Raw genomic sequence first — 22,247 nt, forward strand, 5'->3', positions numbered from 1 at the left:
AATGTACGGGAAAAAATTTATTATTTCAAGACCTCAACGATCTCAAATCGAAACTTCTCTCATCGAACGTGTATTTCAAAATGTTTTTATAGCTTGACTATTACAATTTTCGTTGCGATTATTGTTGATCGATAACCGCAATATTCTGGTATTGAAATTCAAAGGGTCTAAAAGGAAGAAAATGTTACATAAATTCAATATTCCTCGGTTTGCCCACCATAAAACCTGCCCCCGAAACCTCTCGTTGATCCCCGGGAAAACAAATAAATACGTGGGGAATAAAAAAAAAGTCCCTCACATTTTCCGACCGGAATGAACGGAATTCGAAATTGTTCTGGTTGTTTATTCTATTTTTTTCAAAAGTTTTTTCCTCCAACCGAGTGGGCTCAACGCGGAAAATGTCGAAGAGTCGAGATATCCGGTCACGCCAACTGCTTTCGTACAACTCCATTTTTACCACTCAAACAGCAATTCTGGGACTACTTGAAGTAACTTTTAATGTTTCTGTGTTGTTTTATTCGATTCGTTCATACAGCAAAAGCTCCACAACTGCTATTAATACTACAAGCTTGAATGGCTTTTCCTGAAGAGTTTCTAAAGGTCAAATATACAACGATAAAGAGAGAGGAGGTATTCAATTGCATTTTCCGGGGAAATACCTTTGGCGCTCTGTATGTAGGAGAGAATGTGCGCTTCGTGCAATTGAAGGGAATGATTACTTGATATATATTACATGGATTCACTAGATACTTTAACCTTTTTTTTCAAATGCATCAGGTCATAGAACGCCAATGAAAAAATAATTAGCATCTGAAAACGCAAATCATTAAAAGTTCAGTCATCATCACGAAAAGGCATTTTCTAGGGTCAAAGTCTCTAGACAGGAGTTTTTAATTTTTTAAATGGAGTTGTTGTGTCTTTTAAGTGTTGAACATGCGTATGTGATAAATGACTCAGGTCTTTTGTGAAAACATGGAAATTATAGTAGCTCAGTATCACTTATCTCTCAAGTTTTAATCCGCAAACAAGAAACCCAGCGGATAGATTTACGTACGAGACTCTTTCGTGAATAACGAATGTACACAAACAAGATAGCTGAACAGCAACATTGAAATGCTATACCGTCTCTGTACATGTATCCAGAAATACACAAGAGTGTTGAATTATTCCAGGCCATTCACGTTCTCAAAACAATTCTCGGATAAAAGAAATTAAAAAAGTTGGCCACAAAAGAAACTCGGGAAATGGGAGAGGCATTGAAAAAGGGAAGTCGTTATATTTTCATTCAATTCTTCGAATTGTTTTTCAAACCGAATAAAAACCTCCGGGATTTATTCACTCATCTGTATTAATTAGAATAGCCACGGACCTAATCACTCTTGCGTGGAAAAGCCAGTGATTTTTTTTTCTATTCAATGGATTGTTGGAAAGGTCACGGGCCATAGACGCAACCGACTCTAAAAAAAAAAGTCCAATCAATAGTTAGAATGAGTCCTTGATATCGGTCCCCTCATGATGGTAATCCGTGATAATCAATGTCATGCACTCCTGAAAAAAAAATGCAGTGAATGATTTAATTTTCATTTTGAGCCAGTCGAATCGATTGAATTTGGCATTTGAGAATGCCAAAGTAATGTGTCAAATTGCATAATCCAAATTACCCGTCGATATTCTACGAAGAATTTGTAAATTTCTACGTGATACATGATCGAAAGGTCACATACGTGCCATCTTAAAACTAGTGACGGACTCACGTATTGCGCTATCCCAGAAACACTGAATGCTCCATGGCCCGGAAAATGTTGGAGGTGCTGGAAAGAGTTGGATATATAAGTAAAGTGTAGCGAGAGAGGCGAAGATAGAATGATTGCTCTACTTTCCGTGTCTTCTACGTATACGTACGACAAGATGGAAGCATATTCTGTCTTTCTCACGGGGCGATGGTCGCTTTATTCCGCGTGAACTTTGATAAAATGCCAAGCGATTTGGTCTGATCGACTGGTGATCGTTTCGGCGATCGTTTTGGATTAGTTAATGTCGGTGGCGGATTAAGTTGCCATTTGTAACGATTCGGGGTGAGGGATTGGTGCCCATCGAAATAGTTTGCTCTCGGTATTTTCACAATTCGGTTATTCTCAATTGAATGGACATTAACCTTGACCAGTTTTTAATCCAATTGCACCAAGACAGTTTCTCCATTAAATTCTCGCTGCGATGCCGCGTTAAAAGAAACTGTCTTTCATGGCGCGAATTTCAAATGAGCAGGCAATGCGGCGGCTGGAGGAGTGAACGAAAGAGGGGAATCCCCGGGTAGTGAGGGCGACGTTGCCGATTGCATTTTTTTTCGTAAAATTGGCGGGGAGAGACTCGGGTTTTATTAAAATGTTCGTGAAAGCGAGTTTCAATTGGTAATCGCAGGATTTATGGAATTGATAGGATTGATAATAACCGTTGCGTGATACCAATCGTAGATTGATTACATAATTTTTGATTATTTTTATAATCATCCGGTGATTTACGGAAATTATTAATTTTCTCCACTTCGATGTTATATTGGTAAAATCGAAATTGTTTCCAAATCTATTTTTGTTTTTTTTTTGTAAAGGGAAATAGGGATCGGTGGAATAATTGAAAAATATATGTGGCAACACTGCAGATAGTATGCAGCACGAGAGGGCGTGTGGAAATGGTAGAATAGACGACGGAGGTCGAGAGAGTAGGGATTCTCAGCCGATCAATATGACGCGAGGTGAGGGCGTGGCAGGGGAAGCCGGGGAACTTCTACGAAGACGCGGAATGGAGGGGTCGGACGAGTGGGAGGATGGGTGGGTGGTCGGTACAGTCTCGTCTCGACGTCCTGTCGCGGTGACCTTGAACGTGCTTTTCCCTATTTTCTTTTCGTCGGCTCACCGTTGGAACGGCAATTTTTTGACCGACTTTTTCCTCTCATTTGCTCGACACCGTCCAAAATATTTCACTTTATTTCTTAGAGATATAATAAAATGAATAATATTCGACGTGTATAAACGAAGTCGTATTTGAAAATTTTTACAAGGAAACTTTATCTATCAATTTAACCGCCGAGCCCTCACTTGCAATAACTTTCAACTGTCAGTTTTTATTTTTACATTCTACAATTGAAACGCTTTTACCATTTTTCGTTGTGAAAACTCATCGTCTGCTAATGGTTTCCACTAAAACAATGGCTGTCTTTCTTTCGATTGTACGCGGGAGTGCGATGAGAATATCGGTTTCATGCACGATACAGTATTTTAGAGATATCTTGTGTTACTGGTTATAGAGGCTCAGACCCTCGGGAGTACATACGACAATGACAATGATGGAGCGAGCCATTACGTTAATGGTCGGCTTGGAGAATGTCCCCTGGTAAACCTCCTTGTCGAGCCCTTGTCCGTCATTCCGCCAAGGGCACAAATTTTACTCAAATGGCGATTGAAAATCATTGGACTCTCACTCAAATAAATCGTCTTCAATTCTTTCTACCGTCAATTTTACACGGATTATCAGTTTAATTGAGAATGATTTTTCTGTCAATCCGGGCTATCATTTTCAATTTTTCAGCTGGATTGCAGCGTAAAATCCTGAGCCGATAAATTTCAGCCAAAGATTATTGACCCTGTTCGGATGGAAAAAAAAGAGGGAGTCGGGGGTATAAAATGTCATGAATTGTAAACGTTTCTCAAAATATGAGCTTCCGAGTGAATGGGCTTAACGCAGCAGGATGTGAAGGGTGATATCGACAGAGCTATCCCAGATCGATTCGGCTTCCGGAGGAATAACCTACACGATATTCCCGCCATCAATATGATGTATATTCATTCCCTATATTTCCATACAAATTTCTGTTTTTCCATTCGTTCATTTTTTTTTTCACATTGTTGGATTCCATTTTAATTCGTTATCGAAAAATTTCGAGGCCATTCATCTCGGAAGGAAATTCTTCATTCTTCGTTCAGGTCTAGTGAAAGATTTCCAGTCCTGGAAAAATTCACCACTGATTTTCATTGAAGAGGGAAATTTTCATTCTATTCGGCTCGGCGTCGTGAATTCAGGAGTTTTTGAGAAGTTGAAAGCTGAGAATTCGTTAATTTGTTACAAACCTTGAATATTCCAAATCACATCACCACCTCCTATGAATAATAAAAATCTTTCGGAATGATTTATTGCCCAAGAAATTTCCTGATGGAATATCTTCAAATTAATATCTCATAAAAGAAAGCGCCAGTACTCATTCGCCACTGGAAGTGAGATTTTTCAGAGCTCTCAGAGGAATTTGCGATGTCTTCAGGGAGACATTGTGCATTCTCGATAAACTAAGTGGTCGATGTAGAGAACAGTCGAGTCGATATATATCTCGAATCACCGACAAATTGAGTTTGAATTTAATTTTTCATTCCCTCCGCCGCAATCCCATTTCCACCAATAATTTTCCCCAACATCCCTAGCCAATATTCCAAGAATCGGAGAAGTAAAATCCGCAATGAAATTCCCTGACATTTTTTTATTCTCAACCCCTCGCATTTCATTTTCCAATTTCTCCGTTATTCTTTTTAAAGTGGCTTTCATTATTTATTGACGTTAAAAAAAAATACAATTATCCAGTTGCTATTCATGTGGATCGTGTAGATCGCAGATCGCTGAATTTGCAAAATGGTGGTTCATGAAAAAAAAAGGGTGAGGAGGGGGAGGAGAGGGAGGAGGGGGATTTACTCAATCCTTTCAGATTTTAATAATACGCCTTTGTTAGACTCATGTCGCACGAACGGTACAGGGCTTTATGTTGAAGATTATCGATCTAAATTTAGGTACTGAGGGATGGAAACTAACGAGAGGGCGGTATCAAGCAAACTAGACTGAAGATTAATCGTTCTCCATCCGATGGTTCGAACAGCACAATTCACCTTTTATATTGTTCCCTCGCACTTGCTGTATGACTCTAGGTAACTCTGTCAGCCATTGCTTTTGATTTGACATGAGTTTAAACTTTGTTTGTCGTTTTCCAAGGGCTTTGACAACTTTTGACAACACTACCATTTTCGATACAAACGTCTGTCATTAGGAACTTTGTACTCCATTCGCGAGGGATTATATAGATTAGTGGATTACCAAGATACATTGCATTTTTGGATTAAATTCATTATCAGGGTGAGTGTCCCGCCAACTTTACACAACTTTTGACCAATGAGGATCGAGGATAAGAGGTGCCTGAATTTATTCCGATATGAAGCAACTTCATGCATTCTCTTTTTTTGGGAAAAAAAATAGCGGTGGCACTGTCACGCTAGATTGCCGGGCGTTTTCTTCTATTTTTTTCATAAAAAAAAGAGCCGACAAAAAAAAGGAGGGGAAAAGGGAAAAAAGGTATAGATATCGCCCGCTGTGCCATTATAGAAGAGATAACGCGGCTCGTTTGTTCCGGCCGAAGCTTCCGTCGTCTTTCTCCACCAGAAAGACGTATCCATACGACTTTTGCCAGTTTTCTCTCCTTTTTTTCATCTCTCCATCCCTTGCCACCCACTTGTCTCTTTCTCCATCACTGAAGATTTTCCGCTCTGAAAAGGGGTATAGAAGTAGCTAAAAGCATCTATTGTTTCGTGAATGGTGGTGATGATGTGACAAAGCAATGTCTCGATTATTTTTTGTGGTTGGAGTTGATTTTTTATTTCATTTTTTTTTCAACATTTGAATCCCTTTGCGCTATTGATGGTGGGTGATGTCAGAAGAAATGGATTTTCATTTTTCTATGGTACGAGAGATTGTAAATGACTTCAATATTCACCAAGTTGGTGGCGGAGGAAATCCAATAGTGTTCCTGGTTCCTTTTGCCATTATAATTCTATGAGAAAGTTTTACTTCCGTCTTTCGGTTGAAATAGTCTCAGTGGATTTGGATGAATGACAATATTTATGCGCGTCCGGAGGTATTACATTGTATCGGATGTCCATGAATACCGGGAAATGGCTGTCGCTTATTCATGATTTTCATTTTTTTTTATTCCTCTCTTCTGGGGATGGTGAGTCTTTAATGTGACGCGTAATGGAAATTTATTATTCAGCACATTTACTTTTCAATATTGAATGACGCGGAGTCTATTATGATATCGGTGGGTCTGGGACTTGATCAACGTGTAACCTCAATGAATTAATTCACATTATCCGAGACTTTTGGGACTAGACAACGATCATATTTTATTATTTTTTAATACCTGCCTGTCGCTTTGAATTTTCATTGAAAATTCATTTTCCAAGATAGACTTTGAAATACTTATCGATAAAAGACTCCTCTATTGATTGATAGTAAATGTCGATCAATTGAATGACGAAATATCACTCATAAATATATATATATATATTAGTCTGGGAAGAGTATTTTCCGGGGGTTGAGGAAAAGTTGGCGGCGGTTGGTTTTGGAGTTTTGGTTGATGTCACCTTTGTGGCTATAGAGTTTTCCTACCGAATTTGTATTCACGCTCCGGGAAAAGCAGCTGAGGCAAAGGATTTTTCGGCTACATGTATTCTGGGTTTATGAAAGTCGAAAAGAGATCGACAGGCTTTGATGGGTCACGGCACGGGTAATAAAAGATACGTCATGTTATTTTTGAATTTTATCTCAAAAGAGGGATGGTACCGCGGGCTTTATGTTAACGCTTTTTCTCTCTCATTTTCATCCCTCGATAGGTGCAGGGTCTATGTGTTCACAGGTGATATCTTTTTTTATTTTTGCCATTTTTTTTTAACGTGTAGGAGTGTCATGCTGAGGGAATGTGATCGATGTCAGGGGCGAGATAATCTTCTCGGTATATGGTAACAAATTTTACGATCATTTTCCGTCCCATGGAAGTTCAAAATAGAGATGGGGAATTTTACGTCGGGTCAATCACTTCAGGTCGACCATTTTAATCGTGACCCTCCAGAATTTCATAATAAATCGCACGATCTTTGAAAGTCGAACGTGAATTTTCTCTATCGGACGATATATTACAAGTTTCTATCATACCCACGAATTATTGAATGTGAATAATTTCGGAATGACGGAATTTCTGCAATCCGTGACAACTCCTGTCACATTTCTTTCTATCTTCATAAAATAAATCGGCAATAACATTGACATGGAGCGGTAACGGCAAATAAAAATGGGTGAATTGACAATTTTTCTATCGAGAAAAGAAATTTCCGTTGGAAATGGAGTTTTATGTGACAGGAAATTACTAACCATCGACGTTCCCTCGATCACCCGGTAACTGAGTTGTGTTCGGGCCACCTTAGGGCACATCTTGGGCGTCAATGATTTCCGGAAATTATTGATTTCGTACTTCTACTTCTCACTCACTCACTTTTGAAATAGACTCAAGCCAGGTACTTGATAAACGCTCGGTTAGTCTCTCAGGTGTATTTCAGTCTCATGGGAAATTCACGATTTTGCATCTCGCCTAGCGCTAGTTATCAACCTACTAACTACCTTCAAACTGACCAGTGGGATTTCTATCGTACGAATTCACTGAGAGATATTTGAATTTCTCCAATTTAATTCAAGTTCAGAAAATCGATTTTGTCCATAATAAAATCCTCAATATTTGGAATTATAAATTAATTAATGATCCACTTCTTTTGAAGATACGGGATATTTTTTTGAGCGTTCAATGGACCTCTGGTCTCTTGGTATTGGATAGGATAGGTGCGGCTGTAACGAGATTCTACTGTATATTCATCTAATAGTTCAATCCTCTAACACGACGACTGGTTATCTGCCTATTATACCGCTTAATTCGTCACCTAAAATGCGTACGGCACTTGCGTAGATGACATTCACCGTAATTAATGTCCCATACAAACGTAGTACCCGGTACTTTATGCCGGAAATGTACGTTCATATGCGGGTATTAACGCAATAAATATTCTCGGGAAACTCTCGTGTACGTGACGTAGACATTTTTCGAATTATTATAATTTTTCTGATACATCCAATTTTCAATAAAAATAATTTCATTCATTTTCCATAAATTGATATAGAAATTTATTTATTCACATAATTGAAATTTATTCACATAATTGAAATTTATTCACATAATTGAAATTTATTCACATAATTGAAATTTATTCACATAATTGAAATTTATTCACATATTTATTGGAGAAATATTTCTTAAATGCTCATCACACAAATTTAGTCATCGAGGGTAATGTCGATGGAAAATATAATAGTGACTTTATTTACTTCATACTTGTGTTGTTGGATATTGTTGTCCAAGCGTAAACAGCTGACCGATTAATCGAGATTGCTCTCGTTGAACAGCACGAACGTGCCATTGCATAAGGGCAAGTACTTGGTAAAACGAACTAGACGTTGAAGTCAGTTAAAATCCCTCCACCCCGTACCTTGATCTCTCAGTCTCGTGTGCACACAGTGGAGGAGATAGATCGGAGATTGTAGAATTTTTCCTCAAGTTTGGTTAAGCTCCCGTTTCATCCACTTTTCCATACTACTTTTCTCGGCTAATCGATATTTGATGGATCGATTACATATTCCCTACCTTGGAAACTTTTCCTCCTTGCCGATACTGCTACTTTTCCACCAGTGGAACGCATCTACCTCACGCCCGGAGTGTCTTCCCTGAGTTTTACCAAAGTTTCACCAACTTTTGCCATCAGGTTCTCACGTACCACGTGAGTCTGCCTTTTTTTTTCTCTGTATCATTTTCTATATTATGCAGTATTCGTTCTGATTCAATAATCGAACACTCGCTGCAGACACACAAATTATTCGAGTCAAATTGATTTTCAGTCGAGAATTTTCGTTAACTCTCCATTTTCATTAATTTAGGGGTAGCACTTTTTTTCCCGTCAATGAATTTTCATTTTTATTTCCATTTTCGTGGGGAATTGATCAATTTTTTCACGAATTGAAAAACTTTTGAAACAAATATTTTACCCCGGGGTTTGTTGAAATAAAAAAATGGATGCATGGTATCGACATAATGCCCTATTGATGAAATCTGCACCACCAAATGCTTTATTCAATTTAAAATTCAGCACCACATCCTGTATTGTCCGGATATTGGCAACTGACTCTCTCCTTTTTTCGTTCTCACATATTGACTTTTTTTTTTTGTTCACCCACCATTTCTATTTTTCAAGCAGCCCAGCAAGTTTGGCTGATATCAGAACATGTGGCATACTTTTCACCCAGAATTCAAGTGACTGGCAAGATCCTGATAGCCGGAAGGTTCTCCCCAAAGGGGAAATAATGGAGTCGCGAGAATATTGGATTCGTGATCGAAATTTGAGAGTGAAAGATTTATCCGATGGCTGCTTGTTGACGTGATACTATGACCCATACCTTTCATGAATTGCAATATTGAAATGTGGGGCAACTTACGTATTCCGAGGTGGTCACCCGTGGAAATGAATATGTGGTTTAAATTGAGTTGACATGTGTGAAATGCATATCCATATTTCACTGACACTCGGGCCAAAAAAAATATTATTCTCAAAAGATGGGATAAAATACCAGGAATATTCAAATAAACCTCAAAATTTTGTATTCAAATTTTTTACCGTGTACCAATTTGTAAGTAAATGATTCCTTTCCATAACGTTCCATTTTCTATCGCTTATTGAGATAATTCTTCTCTTCTTTTTGTATTGCGGTCATATTCTCTAAGTTTACTTGACAGCTCATCAATATTTAAATTTTTATCAGCATGATAAATTCATTACAGTCGGTTGACAATTTAAAATGGCACGAGAATTCTCTCATTACATTTTGACGTTCATTAATTTTAAAGATTATTCATCTCCATGCATCATTGAATTATTGAAATAATATCTTGGCAGTTGATTGTTCGTTTGCCCGGCATTTCCATAACAAAATACCGCTAATGAGTCGGGATTCATTTTTAATTCTGCAAGTTCAATAACTTGGGGTCGTCGAAGACTAGCTCCAAACTCCATAAATTAATTCCGTCAAATTTACTCTCATCTCTGCTTAAATTGTTAAAATACCGCCGTTATAACAATTCGATGGTTTTTCGTCTACCTACATTTTAAGTGCAGCCACTCTAATTGTCATTCTTGTTTCTCTTTAATTAATTGAACTCTTAATTGACGGGTCACGATTTTCATTACGATGATACTAGCGGGAGTATCAAGACGTGCTATATCTTCCACTCTGGTTTAATTAAATATTAATCCACTTAGCGATTAATATTTTATTGTATATCGGTGCGGTTTCATTCGAGGCAATAAATTCAAACGGCAACGCGCAATCACTTCTGTAATTGTAAAAATAGACAGTAGAAGGCCGGGTAAAAAAAAATTGTGATCGGAATATTTTTTCCGCAAATTTTCATTATTGCGGAATTGGTGAATTTTTCAAAAAAATTTTCAAAACCTTTCCCAAATATAAAATTGTTTTGTCTTTCAATTTTTTCTTCGTTTCATAAAAAAAATTTTCTGAAAAGTCTTGCAGAAATTTTTGGAAAATTTGGACAAAATATTCCGAGTACAATTTTTTTTCCCCTGGAGTCTTTGATTTTCATCCGTTCACTGCTCTGATGGGTCTTTAAAAGATTGTCCCATACTGTCGCCAACTATTCGATGAAACCGAATGAGTCAGACAGATTTGTGCGGTCAACTCTCATGTAGGTTGATTGGTGTGTAGGGAAGTTCAAAGTGGAGCATGAGGATTGTGGAGGGTGAATCTCCTCGTGGAAGCCTCAGGAATTGGTCCAATTAAACGAGGCTATAATTGACAGAGACTCGATTATAAGGACTTGTCCCCGGACGTGAAAACCTATGAAACGCGTAACAACATGTGAGGCAGCTAATGAAACCACTAAAACTCACACGAATAAATTCTTTAATTGAACAAATATTTTTATTGTAATTTAGCAGCACATAGTGACATCTTCCGAAGGAATTTCGATTCTCTTTTTATAATTAGAAATAAATTGATGAGAAGCCGACGTTATGGGGTAAAAACGTGGATAAGAATAAAAGTCACGAGTAAAAATAAAATGGGAGATTTGATCACGGGAGAATTGAAGGTACGAAACAAGTCCCTGGTCGGAGTCAGTACGAGTTAGTTGGCAAAGAAGATAAAAAGCAAAGCGAAACAAAAAGAAAATAGAATGAAAGTGGAATGGTCCCCCCGCAAATAATTACTGGTGCCATCCATCACGGGTTCCTCATTTTCTTTCTTTCACACTGTCTTTCTTTCCCTCTCTATTCAACCCACTTTTATTTTTCTCTATTTTGCATCTTTTTTTTTTCACCGGTTTTCTACGTTTCACTGACGGCCTATTTCAGTAAAAAAAACTTTCGTATACGTATTTTCTTGTTTAGTCTGAGGGACAAAATAGGAGATGGCGAAGTGCTCATCAGCCTAATGAAACCACCATCAATCATACCCGGAACAATAACAATATATTTATGAATAAAAAATGAAAAAACTACAGCCCTTTCACAAAATACTCGGTAAATCCGAATGGAGTAATTGTTGGTGAGAACTTTGTTTTCCACTTTTTTTTATCTCTCAGAAAACTTTAATTTCAAAGTTTTACATCAGTTTTTAATAAAAGTTCACTACTTCAAGATTTAATTCATCTCATCTTTGCAGTCATTATTACACAATATTAATTCGGCAAAATTACTCATTTTCGATTTTTATTGTTTGCTATTTTTTTAACGAGAAATAAAATTAAAATGGATTTAATCTGAGTATAAAATGGGAAATAGATTGGAAAATGGTAACGGAAAATTTGGAAAAAGTAAGGGTGAAGTAGTGAGTATTTCCATTGGGTTTTAGAGTCTGGTCAGTGGGAAAAGACATGGGCATTGTCAATAAAAACCACAAAATGCTGGTGGTGGGTTTGGAAACTCCATTCGACAGCGGTTGTGTGACAGACTTCCAATAAATCGAATGTATCCACGAATTGGTTCATGGGCGAATGTCTCTAGTAACGCAAAAAGACCACCACTGTGTGGATTATGGTTTCAAACATGGTCAACTTGGTTGCTACCTGTCGATTAAATAAATCCCTTAGCTTTATAACGCAAGTTGTTGATCCAATTATTTTTGTACTGGATTCAAGACTCTTTACCACCTGGAGGAATATAAATCGAAATCTCTTAACAATTTACAACGAATCAATTTTTTAAAATATTTTTTATTATCCTCAAGGGCTTTTCTCCGGTGAAAGACACCCAAAATTGGTAATTGCACTTGGAGAGGATTTCCAACTTCTCTCATTACCCAGACGATATTATATATCAAGCAGTTGAAAACAACTCTACAAACAAGCCACGATTCCATTTCCTATTTCAACCTCTCTCAATCGTGACTGGGGATTGTGCCCCAATTGAAAGCTCCACGCAGTGACCGGGACCCACTGTACGAATAACAATCACGTACAGAATATAAACACAGATGCATCACTGGTGTTACACCGAGGTGTAACATTCTGGAAATGAACTAAGTTAACGTTGCGTCCCTCAACGATTTATACCACTGATTGTTTGCTTGCGAAACGTGCCGTTTTGCGTCTCACTGTGTGTCATTCAATTATTCAAATTTGCACACCAAACGAAATATTTATTGAAAATCCCTTTAAAAATCCCTAACTCCAAGATTAAATTATGACATTATTTTTTCATTCGTGGGAAGAATAATAGAATCTACCGGAACGAAGGGGAAATACCACATGTGCGGGTAAACACTGCAGCACTTGCCCTAGTTTTTTCCCTCTTTTTTTTTTCTCCCTGAACTCTCCCAAGAAACCGTTTTTTACTAGTTAGCACTAAACACATCTCCTAGAATGCCCCCAATTAGCTCTGATAACAACAAAACCGGTAATGAGAGAAGCCGTACCCAGGGGTTCTCTCAGCAGTATACAACACCAGTACCCGCGGGAAATTTCACCCCTCGACTTGGGGTACCCCCCAGTTGGCAATAATCTTGATGATACTCATGACGCCGGTTACCTAACTTTTCACATTAAGAAGGAGTTGTTTGTATCATTCAAGGTCATAAGCAACAATGAAAATCTTGGATTGCTGTTGTTGCGACGTGATGCAGTCTCCAGGTGCTTCCATATCTCTCGCGTTGACAGTTGATTTGAAAAATTACTCTAAAAATTCTCGCGAATTACTCGATCAATTACAGCCTCTGCAATTTACACTGAACATGTAGGCTGCAGATTAGCTATATAGATTGACGGAAGTGGGCGAGTCTGCGGGCCAGACTTTGCTGATGCTGTAGTCTACTCATAGGGGCATGTCATTAGGTTCATTCTCATCTCGGGTCAAGGTCAACTGATTTTATTTAAGGAGAGTGCAAAATCGTTTGTTTATATTGTTATCAGGGTGAGGAGAATGATTGGATATTGATTATCGTTTGACTGGTGATGCCTCGATTGACAGGCACCTCCTTATAGCCTTAATTATTTTTCCATTATGTGGATTAAAATCGTCAATCAAGTCTCCGATCTCAGGACTTGAGGCGAGAGCAAGAATTAAGGCGTCGCTGCAGTTTATTTCTATTTATTTAATTTTTTCAGGGGAAACTGGAGATAATGAATCCTTTGATTATTATTTGAGACCGAGTTTTGAGATACTGTAGTAATGTGTATGCGTATACTGAAATCTCAGGTTGGAAATATAGTTTGCACTCCATTAAACCTAATATGACGAAAGTTCTCGGCAGTTTCAAGAGGAGGGTTTAACAGAGAATTGCAGTGGCAACACAACCAACTGTAACGTAGTTTCTCGGTATACAGGGGAGGACTCGTACTAACGTCTTTACTGAAGTTTCAAACCAATTTTCTAAGCGCTATGTTGCATTCGTGTATTTCCTCACCTTATTAAATCAACCCTGTTTTTATTTTTCATTGTTGGTCCCTAGCGATGAATCCGATGAAATGATACTCTCAAACGTGTTAATTAATTTCAATTAATCACGCCTGAAATACTGATTTAATTTCGTGAATATGTGATCGAGCTTTTTTTCGGAGGGTAGAAGAATTGATATGATTATTTTGGGATAATTAATGAAGTTAGAATAGTCTAATCTGTGCTAACGATGACTAACCCTGGTTGGCCCTTATCAAAGCCAAATTCCCGGCAATTCAACATAATTAAGTGGACGTGGGTGTAGAATGTTGCCATTCTCAGTTCCGGATTGGGTGGGCAAATAAACACTCCTTTCGCGTGTGGTATCGTACATGAAGTGAGGATAGAGGATCATTGGTACAGCTTCCGAGTGGTGTTGGGAGGGCCAACGGTGAAATCGCTATGGATACACGTCTAGTTTCCACGAGAGCTTAAACCAACGATTCAGGATTGCACTCGACACTTGCCATCCCCCCAGGATTCACCATCTCTCCATTCCTCTATCCCCGTAATTTTTCTTTTTTTCTTTAATTAAATTCTATTGATAAATACAATATTTTTTTTTTTGTATTATTCTAGACAAATTATTATATCGCCCAGGGGGTTTTGCGATAACTCTAGCTGCTACCAGTAGGTTTTAATCTGGAGAAGCGAAAGCGCGTGAAACACACCTGACACACTCTTGATTTACTACAAATTAGGTGACGGCTAATTTGTTTTTACGGAGTAGACCACCGACTGTGGGAGGGATTTATACGCCGCGGTATCACACAACTATTTCCCTTTGAATACTTTGACAAACTATGCAAGTCCATCCCTATTGGACCTGAATACCAGAGCTGTCCGTGAAATTTAGTGGAATTTCTCAATTAATTCTGCACCTACCGATAATTTAGTCATCGAATATTGTATATTCTGGGGTTAGACAAGATGACCATGAATTTATCATTAATTCAGACTCGATTGGTTAGTTCTTTTAAATAAATTTGTTTTCCCGGGGTTGGCATTTCACAAACAGCTGTGGCAATCGCAGCACTTGGCAATGCATAATTTACGGAGTACATGACAGTGATTCTGGGGAGACTGACTTCGGCGAGCGTAATTGATGTTAGGTGTTCATTAATTATGGAAGGTTGGCTCGATAAATCGTCTACTACTCCTCGCCTTTGACAATTTCACTCATCTCCACACGCCAAAACAAGAATTTCATACCGCATATTAATTATCCCCTGTCCGACGCAGTTATTCCTCAAGAAGCACAAAAAAATCTTTCACGCTAGGGTTGAAACTGAAAATTATTTTGTCACTCAAATTTTATAATTGATTTCGGATAAAATCATATTTGTTATTCATCTCAATCGAATGCTTTTATTTTCCAAACTTTTTATTCACGGTTTTATTTAACGGCAGCCAGTGCTCATTTTTAATATTTATTCTCGATGAAAAACGAGTTGATAAAAAGTTTGGAGTAATTACCAGCCTTTTGGGTTGATAAACATTGAATACTCGATAATTCTTGCCCCCGCGAACGTTTACTTTTCTGTTGGACTCGAAAAGGATTTTTATCCCGACATAAAATTCTATTTTTCATCAGAAATCTATCAAACAAATTGCACTCTCACCAAATTCACGTGGAGATAAATCCACCCACAAATTTTTCAGGGAATCACTCTTGTTAATTATAACTATTGCTGATATCTCTATACACACGGTTTCTACATTCCGTTCATTCATCGCGTACTCTGTTTACAACTCCCTTTTCCCTCCACCCCTCCCTCAATAAAGCAATTCGTAATGAAGAACGTTGAATTCAATATTTATACACAAATGTATAGAATCCAGGGGAGAAAATGGGTATTCATCTTCCCCTGAACTTTGGTCCCAGAAGTTTGAGTAATGAAAGTTGGTTCAATAAAGTTGGCGAGTTTGAGTCGAGTCTTACAATAGTGAAAACTTTCTCATCATCTCTGCGATATAATTTCCAAATGCAAATGAAACTTCTAGTTGAAATGACAAGTGATTAACGGCTCCTTGAATTTCTCCAACTGTTTAGTTCATTCCGTAATAAACGAAACGATGAATGATTCTTTGTGCACCGGTTCGCTGAAATTATTTTCATTATTATAAAAAAAAAAGGAGTTCCACTAGGTCACGTGACATGACCTCAACCGAAACCTACGTGAATACACATTCTAGTGGAAACAGTCTCTATTGATTGTCTTTACGTGACGAGAATTCAAACATCGGTACCATGAATAAAGAGTGTACTACAGCATTGAGAGGTGGCCGCGGAAATTCCAAGAACTATATGCACTGAATTCGTTATATATTGACTGGAGAATGAAAAACGGATACTACATGGATAAAAATATTTCACTCGGTATCGGGGGCATGGAGTTCATTTCGCTTTTGGTGAAATAAAAATGAGATCCGAGGAGTTCTAAGGGCTTTGCGCAGCTGATGAAGAATTAATCGGGAACACGCTTTTTCTTTTTTAATTTTCTCCATTCGCGCTGATGACTTTGCCAGACTCATTTTTTTTTCTTCTATTTTCATCTTTTATTGACGCCACAACGTAATGGACAAGCCAATAATTTATTTTGGACTTTTTTATGGAAAATATCCTTTTGATTTTTGAAGTTGCCAATTGGAAATTTTTTACCTCAAAGTTATGAATGTGCTGAGTTGAATTTGTTCTGCACTCTGAAATTTCGGATGCTTTCAGCTATTTTGTATTGGTTCGGATGCATACCACCGAAAAGCATGGAATACATTTTCCTGAGAATGTTTTCACTTCGGTCAAGAGGTCACTCTATTATAGCTTTCCATGTTTCCGGGGATCGGCGAATTGTGTGGATACCGATGAGACACATGATTTCACCATAAAACCGGAATAAAAAATATTTTACAATGAATTGGGTTTCTCGGGCATCTGAAAAAGTAACGTCCCTGAATTTTCAGAGTAAAAAAAATAGGAAACGTACGGAATGGTTCATTTATCAGAAACGTGCCGTAAAAAAAACAGATGGAATTGCCCTTTGGGTGAGGCAAGTTGCCAAGCGTTTGAATTTTTCTGGAAAAAACAGTAGAAGGGAGCGAAATGAAATTACACTGTGCGGAGAATTTTGTCACATGCGATGCCATAATTTCGTCATATTCTAGGAAAATGTATTTTATGACGCCCGTCAATTTTTAATGTACGTTCATTCCCTTTCCGTGAATGACACACTGACGTAGAAGAGATTGTAAACATGATTGTCGCAAAAAAATCATTGAGTGCTGAATACTCATTCCTAATAATAATAATACACTACAAAGTTTTCCGTAATTTAAAATTAATTTAAAAGGGATATCAATTTAAAAATTGATTCACTTCTCAATTCTCAGTATACACAATATTTTTTCTAACTCAACGTATTAAATTTTTCTTATTGCAGAGCATACGAAACATGATCGCATCAAATACGACAGACGCATGTGAAACGCGAGATCCATGCCAACACGGTGGAATTTGCATTTCCACAGATACCGGTCCAATCTGCGAATGTCGCACTGGAGACTACGAGGGTGAATTCTGCGAAAAAGGTTAGTCCTTCTCCCCCTCCCTTTACTCCAATTCAATGGACCATTTTGCTATTCCAAGACTTTTATTTACCCAACTCAACGCAAGGAAAGTTCTCCCTCTCTGAAATCACCACCTGAAATTCATAAAGAGAAATTTTCAGTTTTCTCTTCAACGGCTAGCATCTGACGTCTCTAGCTCGGAAGTAAAATTTTACAGCGCCAAATGTGCTTTCCGCGAACTCGGGAGATTTTCGGAGAATTCACTGATAACCGGTTACCAAGATTATAAACCCTGGAAATTCTCCCCGGTATGGAGTATTACGGAATTTCGCTTTAAAATTTTATTTTATTTTTCTTCCAACTCTTTCGTTTGTCGGAGTGTACAGTTCATTCTCTCCTACCATTCGTGGGATTAATTTGGGAATCACGCCAATTCCACCGAGGGATTAACCTTTTATTTCACTACTTTGCCTTTTTTTTTTCTTGCGTTCTATCGTTTTTTTATATTTCAACTCGGTTTTTTTGAGAGTACCAATTACTTTTCACCCAGTGGTATTGCTCTTCGCTGGTCTCTTCATTTTATCACTCTAGGACGTATCATTTTATTCTCAGAATTTATTTTCAGTTGGAAAATTTTGAATTACAATTGATTTCAATGGAATTCCTACGAGAATTCCATTGGGTTTCTATTATTTGGAGCTTGAATCAAAATCCACAGGGTATCCGCGGCTTTTTTTTTGTTTTATCATCACCCCGAGACGATAACTCCGGGCATTGAGCTGACGATGCTATCGTCAAGTGTCGTCTTGATGGATCGTTTCGCTGCTTTCATTTTTCCACCTGTTTTTATCCACTGACATTTTGCTCCTCATTCCTTTTCATTCTCTGATTCATATTTTTTCCTCTCGGATGATTTTCCACTGGAGAAAATTCTATTCTTTATAACAAAGGAATACACCCCTTTTGACTTGGGGTTTAATTTATATTTTCTTTGATATCCCAATCCAATTTGTGAAGAATGTCAATTAAACTATCGGTATTCGCAGCAATTGAAATATGAATGGAAGCGATTGGAATGGAGAAGTCCTCTCCTATTACTCGTCAAGATGTTTTCAACTGCTGATAAAGTCCTCATGAATATAATAATGGAGAGTACTCACGGCTATATTAAAAAATTTATCTGGGTAAAATATAATTTGACGGATAGCAAAGTTTTATTCTCGGTATAATCCACCTCTATATAAAATATACCAAGGGCTTGAGACTTGGGAATATTGACGGTATAATGGGAGATTGTGTGTCCCAATTCCTCGATGGTATATTCTGTGTTCTTATAGGGTTATCTTGAGAGGACTGTGACCTAATAAACTGTATCGATAAACCTCCGGGGCTCGGTGATGAGGATTCATCATATGTACTCGTGTAAAAAATATATGGAGCAATACATATCTACGACGAGATCGGGAACCAGTTGCATTTTTAAAGCCTCGGAAATATCATTTTTAGGAAGGACAATTTAATATTTTTCAAATGACTATTCCTCGATATTCATATTATTGATTAGTCGGAACGATTTCATTAATATTTCCAAATGAAAGAGTGAAATTAATTCTGAATAATTGACAGATTTACGGTTTTAATCGGAGAATATCATGGGTTTTAGCAGAGATATCACAGATTCATTACTCATTCAATAGAGAATTTGCATGAATGGCTATTTTAAATAGAAATCCTATAAAACGTCACAACATTTATGTAAATATTGTATGAATGTTGAATATTCGGCTCAATCAATTGGAGTACTGGAAAATCATTCAACTTCTCTATTTGAATAATCATTTCAATATAATTTCAATCATCTCTCATTATTCTCTTGTGTTTCTTTACTTTCTTTCTCGTCCATTGATTTTCATAGAGGCATGGAGCACAGTGCTACCTACGGCAGGTGCTGGAGATAACCAGTCCTGGGAATACAGTGAGTTGAACACTAAGTTTTATTCAATTAAAAAAAAAAACAATTGAATGAAAACTCATGGAGTGAAATAAAACCATCAATTCCCTTAAATTAATTTTTTATCAGTAGATATAATAATCATAAATCGCAGGCAACCACCGTACGTAGCATACCTCGTAGTTGCTAGGTTGGTTTTTTTTTCCATGTGCATTAAAAGAAAGCAGTGGCTTTTTATCGGTAGAAAAAGTACTTGCACCCGGTACCAAGTATTTGAAAAAATTTTCCACAAGTCAACTTTTCTCGCAAGTAACATTTGGTACTGGTACTGGTTGAAGTACTTTTTTTTTTGGTGTGAAAGTCCGTAGATGTGAGGTAGAAATATTTTTGCTCATCACAATATAAAAAGGAACAAGATCGCTGAATTGCCTCACTTAATATTTCATTCTGTCACAGTGAGGTTATTGGAAAAATTCTCCTTTAGTAGAAATCGTTGAGGCATCCAGCGTTACCATCCAATTCTCCCCCGAATATGACAGTTGAAAGAACGTCTGATACGAATGAAAGAACCCTATCTATAATCTCAACCGTCTACCCTCTCATTTTTTTCTCTCATTTTTTCCATCTTTTTCCACCAAAGTATACAAAATAGATGTGTAGAGAGGCATTATGGAATGAAGAAGGATGGGGTAAGGCGTCAGGACAGGTTTTCCTTGGAGGGAAATGCTGCCAGACATTTCCTAGCATCTCGCCGTCTCTCTATATATACATACATATATAGAGGAATGATGTTATATAGACTTTGACAGATGTTATAGACCGCACTGTTGAAAGCGATCGAACGTAATAACATTGGTCGAACGACAGTCATGCACTCGCCCGCCAATCTTCGCAAAAATTTCCTAGAGCAACGTCAAGTGTGAAGAGAAGACGACGAAAATACGTGATCTTAATCCTTCATTCTTTTCATCTAAATTTTAATATATTTTTTTCACGCTCCTGACACCAATGAATTGACACACGATACACACATGAACGAATTCAAGTCGAATCGATATGGATTAAATAATTACGCAAACTTGAATCATCTGTCATAATATCCGAATTCGCATTTATTCGAGTCTGACTTGAGTCATGGCATCGATCCGATATAAAATAAATCTAATCCCCCGCGATTTAGAGGGATTTTTAGTATCGAGAAGCTGAATAGCTCAGGCAATGATAAAATGCCCGTCGGACCATTTTTCTCAGCCATCAAACGATTCTTGTTAGAGTTCAATAAGATTCCGGCCCGATATACTACCGAGAGAATAAAAAAAAAAAATCCACTCCGGGTAAATCCACTGAGAACTGGGTTAACTCCACCTGTTTTTCCCTCTCTTTGCCATTCTTATTTTTCCCCCGGTGTTATTTTCAGTGGCATTCGTGTTTGTCCCTAGTCGCACATTTTCCACAATTCCACGATCTATCGGTGCGCGTATTATTCTATCGAGCAACACGCGACGGTTGAAGAAAGATGGCAATAAGTCGATGACACGAGTGGGTCAAATATAACTATATCATCCACAACTCGGTATAACATCTAAAGTCTTGGAATACACGTCGACACAAGCGATAGTCAGACGTGAGGTTAATGGAAGTTGAATTTGGAGCGCAAACTTATCTCCAAATGGTTAGCATAAAAAGATATGATACGGAATTCAAGAGACTTCATATTTACTGGGAATATGTAAGTATCACAGGAGGTATGTCGTCACCCAAGTGCCATACCAATGGGAAAAAGTAAAAGAAAGATTTCTAAAAACCGCCGGAAGAAATGGTGCGCTATCTTGTAGTCACTGGGAGATATAGGGTATACGATTCAACCCCATCCCTTACCATCCATTTTCACGTTCGGCGCTAGTCGTTTACACCAACGACTTACGACATTAAGCTCCATACGATTGTCACCGACCTAGTAATATAACCCGACACACCAATAACACAGAACCAAACATCCTTCGTCACTTACTTTTTCTTCTTTTCGAGCTAAGGCCACAAGCATACAGCTGTCACCACTGCTAAGAAGTTGTTGCTCAAGATAAACCTGAGAAACTACCGACAATTCTACAAACACTATTTCTTTCGAGTTACATTGGAGTGACCCGATTGGTGTGGCTTGAGCTGTTTCGAGGCTGCAAGGCAAATTTCATTTCTAAAATAGACGTGCCAGAGCAGTCGAACATATCGAGGTTCAGGATTGGTTCAATCGAAAAATAGGATATTTATTCAGAACAGGATAGAATTTGACTCAAGCCAAACTTTTCTTAAGCCCTCACTCACCCCAATGCAATACACCTTTTTAGCATCACATTAAATCTTTATAATTCCTTCAAGATTATCTTCTTCACTCGCCGGTAATTGCATTACCAGTTGCCAGCCAACTTGCGCATAAACTGCGATCCATTGGTTCAATGGATAAAGCAAAAAGCTCGGTTTGATATAATTAGGAAGGGTTAATTAAGAGCGGCGGCAAGGAACACAAGCCTTCAACTTGAGAGAGTATATAACCGAGGACTGAGTTAATAGAAATGTTGGAAAGTGCAATCTGCGGTAGCTCGCTTATTATCCAAATGGAGGACCTCTGATTGTAATGCTCAAGTCTGACTTTAGATTAATGGGCGATGATAGGGTTCATTAAGATCGACCCGTCCTTTTCACAGATGAGTAACAGCCTTTATTCGACAATTGTCCGTTCATGTTTCTGCAGTCGAGTGAAATGAAAAAATTGCCACATTCTCATTTGTCCAGCGCTCACTCAGATAACGAAAATTCCACGGAATTTC

The 22,247-nt window shown here is 37.8% G+C and overlaps 1 protein-coding gene across 1 annotated transcript in view; it reads left to right on the forward strand.

The window, feature by feature from the left end:
- Positions 1 to 22,247, forward strand: part of LOC105266942 (neurexin-1) — a 98,015-nt gene that overhangs the window by 16,449 nt on the left and 59,319 nt on the right. The window contains exon 3 of the mRNA XM_011305456.1: positions 17,345 to 17,492. Coding sequence (XP_011303758.1) covers positions 17,345 to 17,492 — 148 coding nt within the window. The remainder of the gene's footprint in view (positions 1 to 17,344; positions 17,493 to 22,247) is intronic.

This window comes from Fopius arisanus, unplaced genomic scaffold (assembly GCF_000806365.1).
Source record: "Fopius arisanus strain USDA-PBARC FA_bdor unplaced genomic scaffold, ASM80636v1 scaffold00042, whole genome shotgun sequence".
Classification (NCBI taxonomy): domain Eukaryota; kingdom Metazoa; phylum Arthropoda; class Insecta; order Hymenoptera; family Braconidae; genus Fopius; species Fopius arisanus.